This window comes from Plecotus auritus (genome assembly GCF_963455305.1).
Source record: "Plecotus auritus genome assembly, chromosome: 2".
Lineage (NCBI taxonomy): Eukaryota > Metazoa > Chordata > Mammalia > Chiroptera > Vespertilionidae > Plecotus > Plecotus auritus.
In genome coordinates, this window is record NC_137771.1 from 171,969,075 (window position 1) to 171,994,517 (window position 25,443).

The 25,443-nt window shown below is 50.1% G+C and overlaps 1 protein-coding gene across 1 annotated transcript in view; it reads right to left on the minus strand.

Moving 5' to 3' along the window:
* Positions 1-25,443, minus strand: part of SLC12A8 (solute carrier family 12 member 8) — a gene marked incomplete at its 3' end in the record, with an annotated part of 151,665 nt that overhangs the window by 63,619 nt on the left and 62,603 nt on the right. Inside the window, exon 5 of the mRNA XM_080656650.1 lies at positions 5,497-5,610. Within this exon, the coding sequence (XP_080512776.1) occupies positions 5,497-5,610 (114 nt within the window). The remainder of the gene's footprint in view (positions 1-5,496; positions 5,611-25,443) is intronic.

Consider the following 25,443-nt stretch of genomic DNA (forward strand, 5'->3'; position numbering starts at 1 on the left):
TAATCTTGGTTGTAGGTTCTTGCTATTCATCACATTGAAAATTTCTTGCCACTCCCGTCTGGCCTGCATAGTTTCTGTTGAGAAGTCAGCTGACAGTCGTATGGGTGCTCCCTTGTAGGTAATTAACTGTTTTTCTCTTGCTGCTTTTAATATTCTCTCTTTGTCTTTTGCTCTTGGCATTTTAATGATGATGTGTCTTGGTGTGGTCCTCTTTGGATTCCTTTTGTTTGGGGTTCTGTGGGCTTCCTGGACTTGTAAGTCTATTTCTTTCACCAGGTGGGGGAAGTTTTCAGTCATTATTTCTTCAAATAGGTTTTCAGTATCTTGCTCTCTCTCTTCTTCTGGCACCCCCATAATTCTGATGTTGGTACGCTTGAAGTTGTCCCAGAGTCTTCTTACATTATCTTCAACTTTTTGGATTTTTTTTTTTGCTTTTTGCTTTTTCGGTTGAGTGTTTTTTGCTTCTTTGTATTTCAATTCTTTGACTTGATTCTTGTGTTCCTCTATTCTGTTTCTGGGTCTCTGTATAATATTTTTTATTTCAGTCAGTGTATGTTTAATTTCTAGTTGGTCCTTTTTCATATCTTCGAGGGTCTCGTTATATTTATCGGCCTTTTCTAGGATATTCTTAAAAAGCCTTATAACCGTGGTTTTGAATTCTATATCCAGTCGTTTGTTTTCCTCCATTTCTTTCATTTGTGATCTGATTCTTTGACCCCGCATTTTCACTGATTCCCTGAGTTGGTAAGGTAGATATTTGTGCTAGGTTTCCAATATGGCCCAGTGGGTCTGCTTCCCCAGTTAACCTGAGGTGGACACTCTTGGTGCACCCCTTTGTGGACTGTGTGTACAGCCTTGTTGTAATTAAGTCTTGATTGTTGTTGGTATCACTGGGAAGAATTGACCTCCGGGTCAGTTGGCTGTAAGGATCAGCTGTGTCTATGCTGGGAGAAGCCCGGTGCTGGAGACAGCCCTATAGGATTAGACTTGCCAAATTGCAATAGCCTCTGTGCTCAGCTTGGATGGGGTGGAGCCTCAGTCTTGGCTTCCTGTCAGCCCCGCCCCTGCGCGCACGTGCGCTTTCAGTCCTCTGTCTTCCCCGGCTTCCGAGTCTCCGCCCGAGAGTCCAGACTCCCCCCACAAGAGCGTGGGTCCCCAGGGGCTCGCCTGGATCTGGGGTTCACTGCAGTCAGAACTGGGGCTCAGTGCAGTCAGAATCCTCTGACTCCCCTCCACTAGGGAAAGCCTGTGGCAACCCCCGCAGCCTTTGTGCGCACCGGCGCTCGCGCTCGTGTGCACTTTCAGTCCTCCGCCTTCCCCGGCTCCCGAGTCTCCGCCCGAGAGTCCAGACTCCCCCCACAAGAGCGTGGGTCCCCAGGGGTTCGCCCGGAACTGGGATTCAGTGCAGTCAGAACTGGGGTTCAGTGCGGTCGGAGGCTTCCTTCCCCCTTCCGCCAGAGGAAGTCAGCCAGGCTCTCAGCCACCCTTCCTCTCTGCGCGCACAAAGCCCCTTTGCCGTACCTCCAATTCTCTGTGAGCTTTTCTCCTTCCTTCTAGTTGTAGAATTTTCACTCAGCCTGCTTTCCTGTGGTTCTGGATGGTGTCCGTTCTGTCTTTTAGTTGTAGTTTTGAAATTGTTGTGCGAGGCAGCAGTTTAGGTGTTTACCTATGCCGCCATCTTGGTTTCTCTCCTGGGGCTCTGTTTCTGAAAGGCCTGGGCCCTTAGGAGATTTTAGAGGATAGGGAAAGCATGGGTGGACAAAAACAGAGTTTGCAAGTTTCCATGCAAATAAAAAGATAGCATGTCTTGTTCAAAAATTATTAAGAAGTATGTCCCCTCTCTTCACTTGGCCCAGACGTGTCAATATATAAGTACAGGGGTAAGGAGGATTAAATTATGTTGGGGCCTTCAGGAATTATGAACAAGTAAACTTTTTACCAAGAGCAAAGCATTGAACCATTATGAGGCCCCTCAGAGCTTGGGGCACAGTGTGAATGCACAGGTTCATACCCATGAAGCTGGCCCTGGACAGGGTGGCCCCAGGATTAGGACAGAAGTTTGCCCCTGGAGCTGGGGGCAGGGAGAGAAAAGGATTTGGAGCAATGAGGACCTGGGGCCACTCCCTGGCAGCACCGGTGGGGATTGAGCAAGACCTCAGAAAGGAAGGTCAGGGAAATGCATAGACTCTAAGGATAAGGGTTTCGGGCTTAGCAGATTTCTAGTCCCCAAAAGTGGCTCCGAAGTAGCAAAAAGCACACACCTGAAGGGATGTGCAGACTGGAAAATGGGAAGGCCTGGCTCTGTGTCCAGATAATGAATAGCCAGAGTCCCCCTAACATGCCCTGGTATTTGGTAAGATCCCAAGACTCTGGAACAGAATGGCAGGGCAAGGCAGAGGCAAGACCAGTGATTGACGTCAGCTTTCAGTCATCCTGGAAGAATGAAGGCTCTGAGTCAGAGGCTGACTCTTTTTCAGTTCATGAAAATGAAAGAGATGCCCTATTTCTGGTACAACTGGATTTGAGGACCAAGATTCTACCTGTCACTTCTGAGATCCAGCTCCAGCCTCATGCCTGTGGCCAAGCCTCAGGGGCATCAGATAGAAGGCCAGTGCAGTGGTCCAGGTGAGAGAAGCTTGGGCCAGAGGGGTCAGGTAGTACAAATGGACAGAGGAGGAGGTACTGGATTGTTCCCCATTGCCGGTATGAGGTGCCATTTCCTGAGATCAGGAGTAGAAGAGAAGAACCAGCTGCGGGGAGGTGGGATGCGTTTGGTTATGAACATGTTGGGTCTGAGACACCCAAGAGAAGATGTCATGTGGGCAACTGAACCTAGGATGTGACGCTCCGAGAAGTCTGGGGTGGAGGTATCCATTGGGAGTCTTCAGCTTTGTGGGTGGTCGGTGAACAATGGGCATGGATGCAATTCCAAGGCAAACAGCAGAGAAAGGAGAGAAGGGGGCCCGGGCATAGCCTGGAGAACCCCAACATTTAATGGGCAGGCAGAAGAGGATGCACCTATAATGGCAGGTCAGGGAATCAGGGGGAGGTGAGGAGGGTGCTGTGTCATTAAAGGCAAGAGAAGAGGAGGAGGAAGTGGACTGCTCCTAGAGGCCAAACCCATGGACACACTGAAAATGCCTTGGATTGAGTCATTGGGAGTTACTGATGATTCTGAAAGGATCCACTTTGCTGGAGAGACGGCCTTGGAATTCCAAAAGGAGTGGAGGAGTGAACCTAGGAACACGGAGATGGGGTGCGGACAAAGCTCTGCGTTTGGCCGTGAAGAGGAGAGGAAAGGGGCCATTGCCGGGGGGACTGAGGAAGGATGATTATGGGCTTCGTTTTGTTTGTTTTTATTATGTTATTTTCATTGTCACAGCTTTACCCAGGCGTAACTACTACACAGTAAGCTGCACGTGTTTACAGGGTAACAATCTGAAAAGTTTTGACAGATGAGTAGATCTGTAAAATCATCCCCTTAGTCAGGAATATATTTTTCATCAAATTTCCCTGTCCACCCCTCCTGCTTCCTTCACCCCATTTCCAGGCATCCACTGGTCTGCTTTCTGCTATGGTTTGCAAGTTCTAGAATCTTCTGTAAATGGGGTTTTTACAATTTTATCTTTTTAAAAGGGTACTCTTTCTTGTCTGACTTCTTTCACACAGCATAATTATTTTGAGATTCATCTATGTTGTTGCCTGTATCAATAGTTCATGTCTTTTTACTGATGAGTAGTTTATATTGTATGGCAACACCATCATTTGTTAAGCCATTCACCTACAGATGAATACAGTCAAACCTCGGTTCTCAAACATCTCCCATCCTGAACAATTCGGTTCCCGACCAAGTTGTTCACAGGAAAGATGCTTTGGTAGTCTAACCAAACTTCAGTTCTCAATCTAACAACCCTTTCACGCTGACATCTCCGGCAATAGACCAAGGAGAGAATGCTTTTGTTGCTGGGAAAAATCGATAATTAGCCCAATTTTAAAACATGAAGAGGCCATCAAGAGTGCTAATGTTGCGAAGGGTGTAAAGAAGCAATGATTACAGGCAATTGAAGAGGTAGAAAAACTGTTGTTGATTTGGAGAAAAGAAAAGCAGTGAGTCAGCGACAGCCATTTCCGAGGCGGTGACATATGAACAAGCAAAGATGCTGCATGCTGACCTGAAAAACACCCCTGGACCGAGTGCTGAGAGTGGCTCCTTTGAGGCCAGTAGGGAGTGGTGCAATAAACGTAAGAAAAGAACTGTTTATTTATTTACAGACTAAACAGTACATTAGACATGTACTGTATATAAGGGAGTTTAAAACAGGGAATCATTTGAGGGTCTGGAATGGATTAATTAAATTTACATTATTTCTAATGGGAAAAATGATTCTGTTTTCGAACAAATCGCTTCTCGAACAGCCTTCCTGAACAAATTAAGTTGGAGAGCAGAGGTCCCACTGTATGAGTTGTTTCCAGTTTGGGACTATTACAAACCAAGCTGCTTTGAACTTTCATGTACAGTCTTTGACAGACACCTGATTTTGTCCTCCACAGTAGATCACCAGGAGTGGAATGGCTGGCTGTATATTTAATGTGTAAGAAACCACCAAACTTTTCCAAAATGTTTGTACCATTTTACTTTCCCATTAGCAGTATGTGAGAACCCCAATGTCTCCATGTCTCTGCCAACATTTGGTGTGGACAGCCTTTTAAGTTTTTGACATTCTAGTAGCTACTCCTCCTTTTTCTACCCCTATCCTATTTAGTGAGAGGATAATGAGCAAGAAAATGGCCAGATATAAGACGGCAGAGGGAAAAGGTGAGGAAGAGAAGGAGACAAAATCAGCCACACTCCAGGCCATCAACACAGCCTGACCAAAGGTGAAATGCTTTTCTGAGTCTGTGCCTCCCCCAACCCCCATCATTTAGATCATTTGATCAATATATTAGCTTACTGCCTCCAGGCCAGGCCAAGCCCCCAGCATGGGACATGAGTTCTGCAGAGAACTCAGCTGTGGAAGGCTTCTCCCAGGCCCCTGCAGGCCAGGAAAATGGGGAAGGTAGGGTATCTAGGTTTCCCCACATCCAGTGTGGTAAGAAAAGACAACAGCATTTCTTTGTGCCCTGGGAGACGAGGCAGGAGTCAGGGAAGGGAGAGGGGAGTTCTAGACCCAGTTTGCACTCATTCCAGGGTAGAAAGGACAGCTTGTCCTGCTGAGGAAGCCATCCTGCTTAGCCCTAAGAGAAGTATGCCCCTCTTGTCACTTGGCACAGAGGTGTCAATATATAAGTACAGGGGTAAGGAGGATTAAATCAAGCTGGGGCCTTCAGGAATCATGAACAATACACTGTTACAATACTGGATTTTTAGTCAAGGCTAAGGCCATCTCTAAAGTCAGATGTACGTTCTATGAAGGTCTGTTATGATTCTGAGTGTTACGCACCAAGCATTTATACCCACAACATGAGCATGAAAAAAACCCCAACAAATTACAATACCTGTTGCTGCTGGGAAGAACACCCCAAAGACAGTGAAAAAAGACTCCCCGGGGCTGTAAGCAGGCAGCGTGTTGTTCTGCAGCAGTTCCGGTGAATATCCAATAAAACCATGTTCTGAAATACACCGAGAGGAGCCGAATGAGCCAAATGATAAGATGTAGCACAGGCTTCCCCAGCCTGTAGTCCCACCCAATGCAGAGAGGGAGAAGGTCCGACAGAACCATCTTCCTCCCACATCCAGCTTGACTTCTGTGTGTCTGTATCTGTAGATACAGGCGGACGAAATGACATGAAGGGGAACAGCAGTTACCACTGGGGATGGGAGTATTTTCTTTTATTTTTTTGCCTGTATAGACTTCAGTATAACTGAAATCTTTTGATGAGCATATATGTGTGTGTTTGCTTTTAATTTAAAAAATTAAGTTAGCTCCCTGCTCAGAAACCATCCCAGGGGTCTCCATTAGCTGCAGAATATAGTCCAAACTCCTTAGGATAAGTGTCAGAGCCCTCCACAGCCTGGCAACATCCCACCATCTCCTACTCCTCTTTGCCTCTTTCTTCTCCCCAACAGTCACATAGACACCTCTTCCCAAGAACCCCACAAACACCCACTCCTGTGTCCCTGCCCCCCAGACCCTTCTCCCACATCCCTGAGCATCAATATCGTGCTCACTCTTCAAGCTCATCTCAAAGGTTGCTGCTCCCTCTGGGTTTACATGAACTCCCTAATCAGAATCAGTTCCTCCTCCTGAGTGCAGCTGGCATTATTAGCCACATTAGGTCTTTCCCCAACGAGCCTCCTTGGGGCAACAAGTCCAGTCTTACACATCTCTGTCCCCCCGAGTTAAGCACTGTGCCTGGGACACAGCAGGTAGGTTGTGAATATGGGTCACACTGAAAAGACTCTCTCCCTCAGATCTCAGCTACAGGCACATCCCGCTTCCGTGCTTTCAATTTGACTTGTTCACAGACTGCTTTGTAGAGGGACATCTCAGATCTGATTTCCTCAATGCATTTTAAACATCTAGTACATTGACTTGAATGAAATTTGTCAAGTTTGAATCCTACAGGCACTTTGCTTCTTTGTCAAAGGAGGTCACTTTGAACAGCATCTGTGGACACCTTCGGGGCTGTGGCATTTCAAGAGACAAGGTAACCGATCCTGGGCCAAGAACACGCAGGCTCCAGCTGTGCTTCTGAAGCTCGTCTCTGAGAATGGGAGGTTTGTTCCTGCTAACCGTAGTCCAAGAGAAGCCAGCCGGGCCCCCGCCCTCCGCCCCTGCAGTCACAGAGGACAGCATTGGGCTATGACTCCACAGCCGACCCCTAGCCCAGGGACAGGATCTCCTGCCCGTCCTCCACCTGCCTCGGGGCTTAGCCTCACCCTGAGCATCCACCCACCAAATGCGCCAGCTCCCTGGTGAGTCCTGTGAAGTCGCCAGCACTTCTCACAGCTTCCAAGATTCATAACTTCATAGGAAAAATATTTTCAAAAAAACAATAAAACGAAAGCTCAGTGAAGCACAAGGGACCCTTGGGAGTCCGGTCGGGATGCAAAATCGTCGTTGACTGCTCTCTTTTCTGAACATAGAATCTGTCCTTGGACATTCGATCCCAGGAACTGGGCAACATTTCTGAATGGTTTGGCATCTTCACAGCTGGTCCTCCCCTCATTAACAAAAAAGCGATAATAGCTAAGTGAACTTCAGTTTATCCGCTGGCTGACCCCATGACTAGCCTTTCTGAGGAGAAAACCAGTTCAGCCTGCCTTGGAACGGAGCTCAGCCAAGCTGGAAGGATGCTCAGGTCTGAAAGCACATCTGAATGTGTGCCGGGCAGGCCAGCCCTGCGGACATAAACACTTCATCAGGCTCCGTGGATCACCGCCATCACTAAGGGGCCCTGACGGGCAGGTATGTGGTCACCAGGCCTGAAGGGCTTTGCCTGGTCAGCCTGAAGGGTCCAAGTGATTGCAGGCCCCATAGGTGAGTCACTGGGAAGCCTTTCCTCTCCCTCCATCCCACCAACAAGACCACAGATGAGAGGATGAGTCACTTGGCTCCCGCGGGGGCTGGGGAGAGCTGCCTCAGCCCCCTTCTCATGGGGCAGCCCTCACACATTCCCTAGCAGACTCACACCCACCCTGCTGACCCAGCCTCTCCTCCCAGGTCCAGTTCTGCACCTCTCTCAAGGGAATAACCTTAAATTTGAGAACTTTATGGACCAGGCTGCTTGGCAATGCTTTATTTCTAACTAGTAGCCCTGCGCACAAATCCGTGCACCAGTAGCTCTCTGCAGCCCTCCTGTAGCTCTCCACCCACTGCCCCGCCCTCCTGTGGCTCCCCTGCCCCCTGCCCCCCTGCCCCCCATAGCTTGCTGTCCTGCCCCCTCCTGTAGTTCTCTGCCGCCCGCTTGTAGTTCGCTGCCCCACCCTCCTGCAGATCTGTGATCCAGTCTTTACCCTGTCAGTCGTTACACCTCACGGCATAACGGATAATTAGCAAATTCCTCCCTTATTATATAGGATATTATAAAATGGGTCTCAATGTCTAACGATAAGGGGGCTGAAGTATTTCAAATGCTTATAAAGGGTTTTTAGTGCCATAGAAAACTATCCATGTTCTATATATGTTAAAAAAAATTGATACCATTTATAGTATAAATACTCAAAAAAGTTTCCATTTATGCATGTAAAGAGTAGAAGCAAATAGACCAGAACAATAACAGTGGCTGTCTGTATAATGCAATTAGGGGCAATTTTTCCTCTCATTTTTTTTTTTTATGTCTACACATTTTCCATGTTGTTTTTAATGAGCATAATTGACTTATCATCAAAAGATATCTTTCAGAAAAACAAACAGAACATCCCATAATGGAAAGCCCACTTTCTCCAGACAGTTTTTCTATAAACAAATATCTTTTCTTCCTTTTCATCTCTACTCCCCCTACTTCTCAAAATGATTTCAGCGGTTTATGAGAAAAACATAAGTACAACAAGGATCAAAAGAAAAAAATGAGAGCGAGGCCCCAACCATACCTGCACGAGACACAGCCTGAGGGCTCTGAACAAGGCTCCGAGGTCAGATCCCACAGCCGTCTCCCTCCAACCAGAATCCAAGGCCGAGAGAGAGCATCTTGTGACCTTTCTGACCAAGCAGGACTGACCCCAGGGCCCACCCCTCACATGTGCCACTTTCCAATGGATGAGAAGGAGCCCCAGAGGTTTGCATGGTGGACCTGCCTCATTTCTCTGCCCCCACCTCCCCAGGCCCTTGTGACTTCACCCCTCCAATTCCCCTACCTCCACCTCAGGCCCCTAGTCCTGAGCCAGCCCCCTAGCAGCTTGACCCCACCAGCCCTCACCCCAACTCCTGGGACCCGGGCCTCTCCCACACGCTGAACCTGGCCCAGCTGGACCGTGAGCTTCTGCAAGGCAGGTACGCAGGGCAGGCACCGGTGTCTCTGGCTGGCGTGCGTTGCTGAGGAATGAGGTTAGCTGGCTGCGCCGACACCTGGGGCCAACCTCTTACAGCGGGTCTTCATGACCGACTTTCTGATGCCCAGACCAAAGGTACCGATTCTTCTGCCACGGCCTGTTTGAGATTCTGATGAAAGCTGTGGCCCCTCTCCCCACAGACAACACATTCTGCAAACCAGTGGGGGTTCTCAGGCCTCCTGAGACATTCTGGGAGGCTTCGACCCCAAGGTTCAGGACCTGTACACCAGGGGCTGCCTCTGCTCCTGAAACTATTCTGCCAGGCCCTGCAGGCACCTATGATATCCCCAGCCCTGCCCGCCACCACTCCCTACCAAGGAGCAGACAGTGGCTCTGAGTGACACAGCCACTAATGCTCCATACTGCAGGCCTCCCAGACAGCGCCGAGTCCCACTATGCACAGGGATCGTGCAGGGCCCCCCAGAGCAACCCGTCCTCTGAGAATAATAAACTTACTGAGTACCTCAAACATGCCAGTCGCTAGGTATCAAGTCCTTTACAAGGTCAACCTTGATCTTCACAATCGCCCTGCAAGCTCGGAGGTGAGGAAACCAGGTTCAGGAAGGTACAGAATCTTGTCCAAGGTCACAGAGCCAGACCTGCCTGTATTACAGCTATGGCGTCTCCTCCAGGCCAGGCCCCAGCCTTGCACGCCTCCCACACGAAGAGATGTGTGCCGCACAGGCTTCCTTCAACCTCACAGGACTCCCCCAGAGCTCCCAGCATCCCCCTCTCTCCATCTGTGAGCCAGCAGGAGGCCCACCTGTGGAATGCCACCAGCTGAGGGGGGTGGGTAGCTGGGGCTTGCACAGCTGGGAGGAGGCAGAGCCCAGCCTGGACCCCAGGTCTGTCTAAACTCAATGTTTTCCATCAGCCACACTGTTTCTCAGTAATTCGTTCCAGAGTTGTTTCCCCAGAGATTTCTAACAATTAATTGTCCCTTTGCCTCTGTAAGCCTTGCATCTCCTCTTCTGGCAAACCAAGGGAGTCAGGCTGGGGTTCTCTCAACAGCTTCCAAATCTGAAAGGCCTGGGATGCCCAGGGCCTGCAGCTGCTATGAGTGAATGTATCTGGGTTTGACCTGAACATCTGTTTCTATATCCATAGAAAAAATACTTTGGTCCCATTTGAGCTATGTGTTTTTAGAAAGAACAAATAAAACAAATCACGCCAAACCCAGGCAAGAACAGGCAAGGGGAGGATGCTCACAGGTCTGTCTGCAGAAAGGCTGGTGAGCTGTGCTTCTCTGGGTCCACTGTCTGATCAGAGGGGTGCTCACGGGACCCCACCTACAGTGCCTTGGCCAAAGGTGGCCAGCCTTGGTCACAAGTAGTGACAAAGCACAGCTCACTCAGGGTTGGGCTAGGCCCCAAACCCACTGGTGTGGTGGCTGCTAGGAAGCTCTCTGTAGCACCTGTGGTTCCCCGACGCCTGCGCCTGCCCCTGCCCCTGGGGTCTGCTGCAATTAGAAGAGGCAGTCCGGAAGTCATCAGCCCCCACATGTGGATGTCAGATTGCAACCACTGACTAACTTAGAAATGGAGATTTCTAAAAATGACGCTGGCACTAGGGCCACCACCCCACTGTGAGCCGCGGGCTCCAGCAGGGGAAGGGGGCTTCCGGCACTGGCTTTCTTCTTGGCTCCCATCCCCAACCCCTCAACCAGCAAGATAGCCCTTTCCTGGGAATGGACAATGGAAGAGGCTGGTCCAACCAGGAATAGAAAGAGTGGAGGAAGGGCCCAGGAGAGAGGAAGGCAGGGAGGGGCCCAGCCCCAAGGGCAGGCTGACCTGGGAGATCACAGGAAGAGCAACTCCGCAAGGAAAAGGAAAGGAGAGGCTGCGGTTCTGGGAAGGGGGACACACCCTGCAAACAACACCTGGGGGGGGGGGGTGCGGAGAGGGGCTCCAGCAGGCAAGAGAAGACCACCAAGAGCAAGCTGAGGGTCCCCAGAGGAAGAGGAAGCACAGTAGGTGTGCCCTCAGGAAAACACACAATGGGTGCCTTTTCCAAGTGTCAAGCAGTTGCTGTAGACAAGGCTCCTCCTAAGGTCCGACTCCATGTGGAGCTGGACTGCGACCCAGGAGGGTCTGCCCAGCGTGCCTTATACCTTACAGCTCTGGGACACGGCCTGATGGGGACAGGGGCCTGCAGCTTGGGGGCAGTGAGTCGGGAATGACAGCCTGACAGAGAGCTGGGTGAAAAGGGGAAGAAAGGGAGTGTCCAGGGCCCCTTCCTGCCACTGAGTGCCCACACAGCACCTGCCCAAGCAGCCTCCACACACACTTACTCAGATACCGCCCGACCCCAGATGGTCCAAGGTGGACGGAGAGGAGCAGCGAACCCCACCCAGCATGCCCCCGGCCGCCCGGGCTGGTCAGTGGGGTTTCTCTTCCTCTGGGCTTTGGTGTTCGCTCCTGGAAGCTGCCATGAGCAAGGCAGCCCAGGTCTCAGGAAGGAAGATGCACCCAAAGAGCAGAGGTTTGGGAGAAGTCCAGGCTCATCTCCTCCTCGATGGCGTGGGGAATGAGGGCCCCAAAGACCTCTGGGAGGAAGGGGAGAGCTATGATGAGACCAAAAGTCAGGACACCTGGGTTCCGCCCTGGTTCTGCCACAAGCTCACTGTGGGCCTGTCAGTGAGCCCTTCCCCCTTGGAAATGCAAAGTCTGACCCTCGGTCTGGAAGTGGCCCGAGATTCTGCATTCCTATTGAGTGCCCAGGTGATGGAGAGCAGGGTCCCCGCCAGTTTCCCACACCCTTCCCATTCTGAAAGTTGCCAAACCAGAAGCCCATTCTCAACACTCAGGACGCGTGGTCCAAAGACACCACTGATTCCCAATGACAGATGTAAAACCCAAATTAGCTTCCAGAACATGTCAGCACCGCCCCTACCTCCCGGATTCCCCTCCCTTTCTCTGTGGCTGTTGATACAATGCACACTCCAGAATGACTACAGTTTAATATGTTAATGAATCAAAGCACATCTGCATGACAAGTGCTGGCGTAACATCTCCCGTTATTTCACTGTCACGAGTGCTCCCCATTAGTGCAGATAGGAAAACTTCATGATCTCATCCACTGGCCCATGTTTACAGCTGAGGAAAATGGAGTTTAGAAATGGAAGTCAGCAGCTCTAAGGCATGGAGAACTAACTGCAAATGGGGCAGTAGCCCTCGCTTAGGGTTGAGTTGGAGTCCACTCGGTAGCAAGTCCTCATGGGCTCTCCTGTCCTTGAACTGGGTCCTAACAATCCTGGTCCACTTAGATACTCCATAAAAAAATAAAAAATTCAAAACTGAATTCAACTGGGCTGTATTGATTTGGACTGTGTTGATCACGGGCTGGGGAGATGGAAGGGGACATAGAATAGGTTTGGAAGAGGCTCCCAAGGCCCCGCCCACATCACAGCTTTCCTTCCCTGCAGTTCTGGGCAGTGAGCTGGGCGCCTTTCCCCAGACCACAGTCTCCTCTCTGGCTTCAGCCCTAGTGAGCTTGGTCCTCCAAGGGAGGGTGGGGAGAGGATGTGAGCAGGGTTTCCAGCTCCCAGGCCCCCACCCAGAGAGAAAATACACAGAGGAGGGCTGGGCAGGCCAACAGTGGCCAGAAGGGAAGTCGGAGTGGGGCTGGGCCTGCCCCGAGGGCGCAGGGAGGAGCAGCCTGGAGCCTCCAGGCCCCTGGGGAAGGCCTCCACCCTGCGGGACAACTGGCTGGTGGGGCGGGAACTGCAGGAAAAGCCCAGAGCTGGGCAACTCTGGGGTTAAAGGGCCCCGGTTGGGGTGATCTTAGGGCAGCCCCCTTGGGAGGGGTGGCTAAGAGTTCCAGTAAGGAGGGGGGCTCCTGCCAACCCCTACAATCTAGGACGGGACAGGCAGTCCTGGGGTTCCTTCTGAGCAAAGGATTCGTACGTGGAGGGGAGGATGAGCCTTTTCCTGAGAACAATGATTTCTAATACCCAAGGAACTGCTCATCTGCTCACATGTGTTCCATTTTACATGCTTCATGACCTTTTCCTTAAGGGCCTTGGGGTCAGCAAGTTGGGATGAGAAGAGCGTTTTGCCTGGAGAGGCCTACGGAGGAAAGCACTGTCAGAGGCCCCAGGACATTAAGGAACTCAGGGCTCACCTGCAGAGAACAAAGAAGCATTGTGGGCTAATGGTGACTGCCACATGTGCTGAGCAGGGTTCGTGCAGGCACCGTCCACTCCGAGTGCTTTGTGTGCACTAACTCATGGAGCAGGTGCATTTTTCAGGTAAGAAAGTGGCGCTGTGACACTAGCCCTCTTACCTAGAACATCTTAGTTTATGCTTTGACAACCCTTGGCTCCCACACCGGGGTCAGTGCTCACCCAAGGATACAGGGAGTGTGGGAAGGGGGTCGGGAGCTAAGCTGGGCAGCCTGGGCCCCTACTGAGGGGACTACAGAGGCCCCCACCCGGCCCCAGCCTGCAGAGCCCCCAGGGCCTGCCCAGTGCAGCTCTCAGCTCACAGGAGCCCTGAGAAAGGAAAATCTGGCCTTCTTATCTCCTGGGGAAAGGAATGCACTCTCCCGCCAGGATAAGTGGCTGTTTTGACAGGAAGTCTCCACCCTGGCTGTGGGTTCCTCCCAGCCACCACTTACTCCTTCTGGCAGCTGGGAAGGGGGTGGATGGTCAAGGGGCCCTCCTACCAAGAACCATGCTGCAAACATTCAAACTCCCAGACCCCCCAGTTCTGCAGCCAAGGGCAGCTCTCCCCCACCCCAAGTCCTACCCAAGAAAGAAAGGGAGCAGATGGACTCTTAGAATGCCATGGCAGAGATTTGGTATCATAGGCCATTAGAAGATTAGACCACGGAGGGAGGGGGGGCCTCTGGCTCTGAGACGGGGAAGTGGGACTCAGTGTGTTCCAGCATTGTCCTTTACGGGGGCTCCTCAGCCTTCGTGGCGCTTGGCAAGCCTTTCGGCAGGGTGCTCACGGAGAGCAAGGTGTCTTTGCATCAACTCCCCATCAATTAGGATCTCCTTGGGTCAGGGATAGGTCCCTCCCCCCCCCCCCGCCCCAGATCCCCTCTTCCTCTCTGGATGGGTGCAATCACTGGGGTGCTCCATGGGCAGGGGGAACCGCACATCCTACCTGGCACAGTCCTGCTTACACCTGTTGAATGGGGTATTTGTCAGTAGAGCCAGGAAAGTTTTCTGATGACTATTGACCAGGGAGTGTAGAGAGGAGAGCAAAGGGAAGAAAGGAAGGAGACGCTCCTCTAGGCTGGACATGGCTGTGTGCCCAGGGACCTACCTTGTTAGGCAAAGTATAGTCTTGGGGGAAAGGCATCACCTGCGAGCTTGTTAGAAACGAGCCTCTCAGCTCTCGCCTCTCCCCTCCCCACCACACTACCCCTACCTGAAGAACTGCAATCTTCATTTTAACAACATCCCCAGATCTAAGCTTGAGAAGTGCTGTCTTGGAGTACAACCCAGGCCTCCACGGACCTGTGCTTCCAGGATAAACAGCTGTAACGATGACACCTGCTTATTGAGCACCGACCACCCTGTGCCGCTCTGAACTAGCCCTCTTACCTAGAACACCTTAGTTTATGCTTTGACAACCAACACGGTAGGCAGTGTTGCCTACTTTTCAGAAATGAAGACAGCAGTCGGAAGGCTAATGACATTGACCAAGGGCAAGTGATAAGTTATAGCTGAGCTGGGATTTGAACACAGGGGTCTGACTCCAGAGCCCTGGTTCTGACAACTGTGGTAAACGCGATGCAATCTTTCTAACGGGGCCCAGCAGGGACAGCCACGTGTCCCTCCCTGCAGGGTGCAGAAGCACACTGGCAGATACAGTCTTCACAGAGGTGTGCTCAGGGCTCTCCCTCCTGGGCCAAGGGTGCCTGTGTGCTGGGGTTGGGCTAAGCCTGTGGCAGAGGGCTCCCTGCTTCCTCAGAACACGTCCTTGAAGATGGCCTGGCCCCAGTGAGCATTAAGGTCTGGGACTGGAGTGACAGGTAAGCTGGACGATGAGCAGGTCTTTTCCCTCAGGCTCAGGACCCCCTGGTCCTAAGCCTGGAGTGAGGGTCGAGGGTGAGGGTCGAGGGGAGAAAAGGAAGGGGAGGCCCACACTGGACCTCATTATATAACTTTCAAGTGGATGGTTTGGGGCTTCACCTCCTGGCCGCCCCCAGGAGGCAGCACTCTCCTGCCAATTGCCCCCATGACAGATGTCACACTCCTGTCAACCAGCACCCAAAGCTCCTTAGCGCACAGCACAGCCTGCAGCATCCCTGATTGTCTCTCCGGTTCTCTGGTCTGCAGGTGGCTCATTCCCTACCCATATGTGAATGACCTGAAGGCACGTCTCCCCCCTGACTTTGTGTCCCTCTCCCACTATAATACCTCTCAACCCATAGGTGCCCCCAAAATACTTGAGCCAGAGAGTGCCATCATTTGTCCCTCCACAGCCCACGCCCACAGCCAGAGGGCACCTTCCACCTGCTGTGAGAGGAGCACGAGGCATGGAGAGGAGCTGGGGGCAGGCGGTGTGCTAGCCCATCTCGCAGGGCGTCACCCTTCGCGTCCTTGGAGCTCCCGGCTGCTCAGGGCTGAGGCAGGCCAGGCCCAGCAGTGTGAGAGGACCCTCCCAAGCCGGTGACTTCATCCTTCAGGCATCCGTCCCCAGAACGCTGGCCAGGGAGCCCGGGCAGAACAGAGCCCCTCCTGCTCACAGAGCTGAGTGGACACAGGGGTTGAGCTGGGCAGTGTCCGCTCTCGCTTCCTTCTGCAGCCTCGACTGGGTCCCCACGGCCTCTTCAGCCTAATGGTTTCTTTCTCTGCTCTCCACAGCCAGAGCCAGCAAATAAAATAATTCAATGGAGATAGCAGGAGGGCTTGGAGCCAGGGCCGAGGATTCTGGCCAGTCACTCTTTCTTCATTAGAGTCCCACTCTGCACCAGGGAAGGCCCAAGGCTGCCTGCTCCTGCCCCTCTGGTGGCCAGGTGGGAGTGAGGCCCATGGCCCACAGAAATCCTTCTAGCAAGGGTAGAACCCCAAAAGGCAGGAGTTCACGGTTCCTGAGGTATTTTCTCCCTCTCCCAGAGAAATAGTCAACGGTCTCATCTATTTTTAAAAACAAGAACCCCCAACAAAAAATGTTATCCCATAGGTAGAACAAACATACTTCCTATTTAGGTCATAAAGGAGAAGATGAGTCCAGCCAGCATGGCTCAGTGGTTGAGCATTGACCTATGAACCAGGAGGTCACAGTGCGATTCCCAGTCTAGGCACATGCCCGGGTTGCGGGCTCAATCCCCATCATCACTGATGTTTATATCTCTCTCCCTCTTCCTCCCTCTCTGAAATCAATAAAAAATATATATACACACACATACACACATACATACATATATATATATATGTATGTGTGTATGTGTGTGTGTGTGTGTATATATATATATATATATATATATATATATATTTTTTTTTTTTTAATAAGGGAGAGGACAAGAAAGGAGATGGGTGATGAAGAGGGGCAGCAAGATGGTGGGATGGGGCAGAGAGTTCAAAAAAAGAGAGAGAAAGATTAGGGAGAAAAAATAGAGAGAGACAAACCTAAAGGAAGGAAGGACGAGGCAGGAAGAAAAGAGGAGAGAAACCAGGTATGTTTGAGGCAAGCTGGAGTCAGAGTTCGAGGTTGGCTTGGTTTGCAAAAGTTCAGAAATCCTTATCAGGATGTTTACAATCCTTCACCATCCTAATCTTTAAAAACCCTCTGTTCAAACCCTTAATCTTCCCCCTTCAGGGTCAAATATGCCTTTGAGAATCTGGCTGTTCTGGATCCTGTCCTAAAAAAATATACTTATTCACATAAATTTCTGCATGCAATTTTAGGGACTCATGAATCCTAAATTAAAAATTACTTATTCTAGAAGCTTCGCTCTGCCCTAGCCAGTTTGGCTCAGAAGATAGAGCATTGGCCTGTGGACTGAAGGGTCCCAGTTTCAATCCCAGTCAAGGGCATGTACCTCGGTTGCAGGCTCGATCCCCAGTGCTGGTCAGGGCACATGTGGGAGGCAACCAATCTATGTGTCTCTTTCACACTGATGTTTCTCTCTCTGTCTCTCTTCCTCCCTTCCACTGTCTCTAAAAATCAATGGAAAAATACCCCCCGGTGAGGATTAACAACAACAACAAAAAATATCTAGAAGCTCTACTCTGAGGGGAGACCCATAATGGCCAGAGCAAAAACACTCCAACTGCCAGATTAAACTAGGACCAGGGTGGGATGTGTGGAATCTTATGTGTATTCAAGCCATCATATCAAGCTTTTAATTAAACCATGCGCTTCATTGATAGAACTTTTGGTTCTCAATGCCCTTCCCTCGTTACTACCCCACTGGTGGTACTAGAAGCAAAGCTGGTTCCCCAGAGGGGCCAGCTGTGTGTCTGGACGGTTCTTATGGCTAGAAGGTCTGCCTTTGACCCAGGTAACAGTGTCTGTGCTTACCCTGAAATCAACCCTTTACAGATCCGTGGGATTATTAAGTCATGCACATGCAGCAGTCCCCAAATCTGAATGTACAGAAGAATTAGCAGTATGCTGGTTTAAACTGCAGATTACTAGCCCAAAGTTTGAGAGTCTGATTCAGACTGTTTTTTCTAACGAGCTTCTAGGTGATTCTGACGCAGGCAGTCCCCAGACCAAACTCTGAGATGCACTGTGCCCACAGAACACCGCAGGCCTGGGAGGCGGGCCTCCGGCCCAGCAGGTCAGCGGATTCCCTCCTCAGTGCAGCCTCGTCCTCATGCCCAGGGGCGGGACCCGGCATATAGGCACCCATACTCTGTGCCTAGGTTTGGACCATTGCATCAGGAAGGCTACCTTTAAAAAAGGTAAATGAACAACTAGGACATAAAAGGTATAGTGCCAAATGAAACCCACCAGGGGCCTTTCAGGCAAAGAGTTTCCTAGAGAGATCTGGTGGCAGGTAAAGAGTCACCTGGAGAACTTCTTTTATTTATTTATTTATTTATTTATTTATTTATTTATTTATTTATTTATTTATTTACTAGAGGCCTGGTGCATGAAAATTCATGCACTGGAGGGGGGGGGGTCCCTCAGCCCGGCCTGCCCCTTCTCACAGTCTGGGAGCCCTCAGGGGCGGGAGGCGACCCAGCTATCAGGGGAAGGCCATGCCCCCATCACACCTCTGTTGCTGCCACTGCCGGGAGCACAAGTCTCGGCCGGCCCTGGTTACCTGTGCCTCAGGTGGCTCTGGGCGGTTGGGCAGCCGACATCCGAGGCTTGCCAGCACCTCAGGCCGGCCCTGGGCAGCTGGGAAGCTGAAGGGACTGGGGGGCTCCGGAGGCAGGCGGGCCTGGCCTTGCCGCGCACCTGCCACCCCAACAGGGCTGAGAGGACTGGGTGCTGCCATGTTGTGGCTGTGGGCACCACCACCTTTGAGGGAGTGACAGTCAATTAGCATACTCCCTCCTTATTGGCTTTGGGCGCTGCCATCTTTTTGCGATGGTGTGAGGGTCAATTAGCATATTCCCTCTATTAGATAGGATTGTTAATCCTCACCTGAGGATATTTTTCCATTGATTTTTAGAGACAGTAGAAGGGAGGGGGAGAGACAAAGAGAGAGAAGCATGGATGTGAGAGAGGCACATCAATGGTTGCCTTCCACATAGCCCAACCAGGGCCAGGGATCAAGCCTACAACTGAGGTATGTGCCCTTGACCAGAATCGAACCTGAGACCCTCCTGTCTGTGGGCCAATGCTCTATCCACTGAGCCAAACCAGCTAGGGCAACTTCTTACATTTAAATTCCCAGACCTCAGGCTATTAGGGAATAGGTATATACCTGACGCATGATACCTGTTCCTGTGTCAAAACCATGGGGAAAACTTGTTTGCTATGGTCCACACAGGCCCAAGGATATTTTGATAAGACAATAATCATTCTTGTCAAAAATGCTTTGAAAAACTAAAATGTCCTTAAAATTCTCCAGCAAAACACAGTTTACATTACCAGACTTCTGTTCCCTTTCTCTCTTCCTGGTCCTCTGGCTTTTTTTTTTTTTTTTTTTTTTTTTAATTGATTTCAGAGAGGAAGGGAGAGGGGGAGAGAGATAGAAACATCAATGATGAGAGAGAATCATTGATTGGCTGCCTCTTACATGCCCCCTACTGGGGATTGAGCCCGCAACCCAGGCATGTGCCCTTGACCGGAATCGAACCTGGGACCCTTCAGTCCACAGGCCGACGCTCTATCCACTGAGCCAAATCAGCTTGGGCTGGCTTTGTTTTTTGTAGAAACGAATTGGAAAAGGTGGGCCACACTGGAGTGCCCTCCTGGGTTCCAGATGGTAACGCTTGGCCTCTTGGCCTCCCCGCTCCTCCCTTTAACCCGAGTGCTCTGCAAACATGAGCATTTGCTGGCTGTGCAGTGACATGGAGATGGGTGGGAGGCCCTAGGTCAGGTACAAAAGAAACTCACAGAAGGGGAGTGGCCACTTGGTTCAAGGAGATTTCAGAAGTATTTTCTGATATTCCGCAAGGTGGAATTTCCACCCAAAAAGCCAACCACAAAGTGCCCAAGCTGACCCGCTCTGGGCTTGGCATCTGACTGGGGGGCTGGAACGAAAGCCCCACTTCAGACAGCGCAGCAGAGGGTAGAAGCAGGGAAATCCGGACACGCAGCAGCTTCTCCACCTCCGAGAGGGCGAGAGGGCATGCACGACAAGACGTTTGCCTAGAATCCCCCAACTGGCGAAGCACTCTTGTTTATGGTACTTCCTCAGAAAGAGTATAATTTCTTTTTTACATTTTGATTTCCTAAAACTTGACTGTGTCACAATCCATGCAATGGTTTTTTTCCACCCGAAAATTCTGTGTATGTTAAAATGGACAGTGTCTTAGAATTGAGGAAATGAGGTTTATTGCCTCATATAATCTCGAAACAATCTGTGAGGCAAGTGGCATTATTCTCTATTTCACAGATGGGGAAACCGAAGCACAGACAGGCGATGGCCTGAGGTCCCGGATGAGGGGTGACGGGCCAGGAATGGGACCCAGTCTTCCAGTGCCTGCGGGCCCTCTCCATGTGAGCACCTTGTTCGCACCGCCCAACGGGGGATCGAGGAATGACTTTAGGGGGGAAGTGCTCTGGAAAGTGGTTTCTACCCAAGTCATTGCAGTGCAAGAAAGCAAAACGTAATTTTCCTCTGAGTTCACATAGAAATTTGAGAAAAAATAGAAACATATGTAGGCTACGTATGGTTTCTATGATTAGTTTGTTTTAGGCCAGAACTAAAGTTTTCTTACGCCTTTAGGAACTTAAGCATGTACCATACATAACAACTTATATAATGATCACATCTGGCATGTTTACATTTAAATCAGCATTCATTTGGATAGTAATTATAGATGTACTATTTGAATTTATTATTTTATTTACTTTTGAATATTTCTGCTTTCTTGCATTTGGGATTATAAAGTATTATACGTTTAAAAAATCTAGCATTTTGGTTTCTGCCAGCTTAAGGGGAGCAGAAAGAAGTTTAACAGAAGAAATCTTCATCAAAATAATAAAACCAAAATGTTATTCTCTATAAGATTCCTTAAGTAATTTTTATTCTGGGGAGTAGCGGGGCACAGGTGGAGCGACCTACACACACACACATACACACAAACTCTAAGAAAAAATAACCATTATTGACATACAATATTTCTAATCCTTAAAAATTCCCTTCCAAGGAGGGTTTCAGGGACCTGCCCACAGCCACACAGCCAGTAAGGACCCTGTGCTTGGTAACACTAGTGAAAAGGCACATATTTTGTAGAGACAGATTCATGGATATAGAGAACAGACTGACAGCTGCCAACAGGGATGGGGCTGGGGGCTGGGTGAGAAGGGATGAAGGGATTAAGTAAAGAAGGAAAAAAAAAAGAAAGACTCATGGACACAGCATATGGTAATTGCCAGAGGGAAGGGGGGTGGGGAGAGGTACAAGAAGGGAAAAGGAGACTAAATGGTGATGGAAGGAGACGGAACATGGGGTGGTAAACACACAATATAATACACAGAGGACGTATTGCAGAATTGTACACCTGAAACCTGTACAATGTTATTAACCCGTATCACGCCAATAAATTCAATTTATAAAAAAGCACATATTGTCATTAACAATGATCTTCCCCAATCCTCCCCAGGTTTCACCAGGACAGAGACCCTATCTATTTCATTCTCCACGGTCTCCTGGGCCTGGCTGCACCCCTCTTCCCCTCCCCCCAGGGCTTCCATAGCTACTGGCTGGTGGTGGGTGGACACGGACAGAAACGGAAAGGGAGGCTGGAAGAGGGGTGTGCGCAGTGTGGCCGGCCCCCAGCAGTGCTCTTTGCACCCACGGGCCGGCCCACTTCTTTGGAGACTGTGCTCTGACAATCTGTTTCATGGGCCTCACTGTCCTGCGCTCAGGTCACGTTTCCACGGCTGCCCTGACGTGTGTTTGCTGGGACTGGGTCCATCTGCCTGCCAGCAGCCTCCTCTCTCGACTCCTGCCTCGGTCAGCCACTCAGCAAAGTGTACCAGCAGCAGCCGTTTGTCAGGTTCTTGGAAGATGCTGGATGGAAAGGCAGTAACGTGCGATCCCTGTCCTTGAGGCACTCACAGCCTAAAACAATGCCTCCATTATTTCCTACTCAGTGCCGAGCGCCCTCTGACAACACAGAGGGTTTTCTGACACTCCTACCAAACTCCCTTTCTTAGCCCCCACCAGCCCTTCTGCTGCTTCTGCTGCTTTGCTTTGTTATTTGCAGAGTCAGGAAAGGCTGGAGTGAACTGAGATGCTCCTCTCTACGAGCTGTGAGCGCGGGCTCGTGCTCTTTCCCGTGGGGCCTGTTCTGAGTGCTGGCAGGCCCGACCGGAGCATGCATCAGGCAGGTGGCGTCGCACAGCGTCCTGGCCTGAGCCATCAGATGGCTGCGACTCGATGAAGCAGCCTGGGAGCTGGACAAAGCCTCCTGTCTTACAGGTGGGGCAACAGAAGGTAAGCGTGCCCCGACCCCGGTCCCCGGCAGAGTCAGCTGCTCTTGGCAGTGTCCCTCCAGGACACCAGTGGATGCGGGGTGAGTAAAGAAGGGACCACTGCCCATTGACTCCTAACAGATGATGAATCTAAGGTCACGTTTTACTAGGGAGGCTTCAGAGACCCACAGATGTTAGCGTCCCGACCCAGAGTCCCACACACAGTGGCTGAGATGACCCTGGCATCGCGCCTCCCCATGCAAAACACTGACTATACTTCCTTTCACTTTACTGTTTAGCAACTTCTCAAAAACGCATTGAAAATATCACCCGCTAAGTGTCCTGCTTGTGAGGCAGACATTACTTTCACATGCAAATGATTGGCACCGAGTGATAATCCAGGCCAGGCGGGCAGAGACCCCAGTAGCCGGCTCTGGTGCCTGCGGGTGAGCTGCAGCCCTGTGATTGGGGAGCCGCCACCCAATGGGAGTGGGTATGTGTGAAAAAGGCTAAAAATACAAAGCCTGCTAAAAACCATGCAAATGAGTTTAGTTCAGAGCGAAAAGGCTTCAGTCACTGAATCATGACAGGGGCTGGCCAAGATTTATGGGAGGAAGCCACGTGTTTGGGTTCCCTGCCAGGCACTGTGCTGGGAGCTTTCTCTACAGACAGTACCTCAGGTGGCCGCGTCAGCAATGCGTGTGACCCCGTGTGGGTGCGTGTGGTGTGGAATAAGACAAGTATTTACCACAGGATCTTTGTTTAGTAGTTTGGATCATGAACTAACAAAAGAAAAATCAATCCAGGGTTTCACTGGTTAAAATGAATCTTATTTATTTGCATTTGAGAAGTGTGTAGGTTCCTGATGGTGGTGGAGTGCGGATGGGGTGGGAGTTGGCATGGGGAAGGGGGGGATGGGAAAAATAAAATGCTATTGAGAAACAGGTTAAGAGAATGAGATCAGAAAATGGTTTCCCATATTGCATATGGCCTTCATCTCCACCCCACTGCTACCGTGTCAGTCCAGCGGTGGGGTAGAGATGTCAGTCCAGGCTGCCTCGCCTGGGCAATTGCAGGCACCACTGCATGGCTCCCCTGCCCTGAGTCCCTCTGCGTCTGGACCCACACTAACCCCAGGCAGGGTTTCCAAAGACTGGATCTGGTTCTGCCACATCCCTACGTAAAAGAAAAGTCTATCAACATTACTCAGCTTTTTTTTTTTTCCCTGCATCTTTAAAGCTCATGTTGAGTTTTAAAATTATTCCTGGTTATTTTGTTTATCAGTTTGCTTTTCTAACTAGAAAGACTAAGAAAAGCCTCAAGGTAAGACATGCCTATGTTTTTATTACATCTCATCTGGGACTCCTGAATGTTGCTACATTAATTTTACCTTTAAAACTACTACACACTGCCCTGGGCAAGTGGCTCAGTTGGTTGAAGTGTTGTCCTGTACACCAAAAAAAAAGGTCGCAGGTTCGATTCCCAGTCAGGCCACATACCCAGTTTGCAGGTTCGGTTCCCAGTAGAAGCACATACGGGAGGCAACCGATCAATGTTTCTCTCTCTCTCTCGCTCTCGCTCTCTTTCTCTCTCCTCCTCTCTCTCTCAAATCAATAAACATATCCTCAGATGAGGATTAATAAAGAAAAGACTATACACTGTGTGAGCCTCTAGATCAATGGGAAATAAATTTCTGTTGTTTAAGCGATAGTTTTCAAATTGGCTGGCTCCTCCTGGCATGGCCTGGGCTGGATGGGATGAAACCTGGCTTCTCTGTCCTGGACAATCCAGGAAGTCATTCATGTTTGCCATGCTTACATCTTTTGAAAACATGGGCCATACAATTTATTTCTGCCCTAAGATCTCCTTGTACCCCATGACCCTGATTTCCTGGATACAATCTCTGGATCGGAGATGGGAGCCTGCGCCTCAGATGGCGACACAGAGGTTAGGCTGGCCAACCTAACTGTCCAAGGGATTTCCCATGAGACCTTGTCCAACCAAGTCTCTCTCTTGGTGTGAATGAACGGAGACACCCTTAGAGAAGGCAGCAGGGACAGCAGGGGTCGGCTACAGCTATAATCTTAAGAGACAAGCTAACGATCCATTGCTCTCTATGTAGACTGTTTCTCACCAAGGCCTGCGGTATAAGATGATTCCTGGGAGCGTCAGGATCCTCGCAGCAGCTGAGAGTTTCCTGCGCTCCCCTGTCTCCCCACGTTAGACAGGACTCTTCTCTGACCTGACAGAGCCTACTTCCTACTACCCTCCCTCCCCAACCCTGCCCCAGCACTCCAAGCCTCAGCACACCTAACTCCTGCACTTCCTCAAATTATCCATGTGCTTTGTCATTTCTGCATCTTCACACGTACTGTACTGTTCCATTGCCTTCGGTTCCTCTTTCCCAGTTTAGCTCCAGGTGAACTCCTGTGTCCCCTCCAAAGTCCACTCAAATGTCACCTTCATCTTGAAGACCTCTCTAACACCCCAAGGTCCTTCCACTCTCATTCACTAGCAACTATATATTTCCCTTTATAACATCTCACCAAATATGGTGATTATTTGGTAAGAGGAGAGGCTGCATCTTATTCCTGTGTGTATTTAAACTCCCAGCATTGGGTCTGCACATAGTGGTACTTGGGGAAACGTTTTTGGTAATTGATTCGAGTAGGAGAGAGGGAAAGAAAGGTGGGGTGGGGACAATGAGAGGCAGAGATAAAGAGACAAAGGGGCAAAGGAAGGACAGGTGGAAATGAAGGAGTCAGGGAAAGAACGTCAGCAGGACAAAACTTTGAAGTGCACAGCAGAAAAATAAAAGAGACGGGGAGGAAACAAACAAAAAAGAAATAAAGAGAAAGAAAAAATTTAAGGTAAGTAAAATGCATAGTGAATAGTCTTTTCAGGGGTAAATGCATCTTCTCATTTCAACTTAAGGTTTCATTTCCATGTAGACTGTTTCTCTGCTTATATTCGGTCATCACGATCCCTGGTGCCCATTATAGAATCCTCTTTAGATAACTTAAGCTTTTTCCTTCGATACTATTCCTACATATTTCAAGCATGAGTCACTGTTTTCTCTCTTATTTGTTTCGCTATGGCCTGCAAGCTCCCAGAGTGGGGAGGAAAGCTCTTACAGTCACTCGGGGGAGGGCTTTCAGATGCTAATTCACAGTTTCTGACTGCGGTGATGAAGTATGAACCCATAAGGCCACACCTACTGGAGATAAGTATTCTCAAGTATCTATTGTGACATTGGGTCACAAATCACATTCCAGCATCCACCAAGAGAACATACCTTCTTCATATCTCCTCTGCAACATCATCCCAAGCAACTTCAAAACCATACAGAAACCTCTATTTTAAAAAGCCTCATTCACGTTCTCACAAGTGGTCCCCAAAATCAGAGGTATAATCCACACAGTGATTACCGTCCCGAACTGGGACATT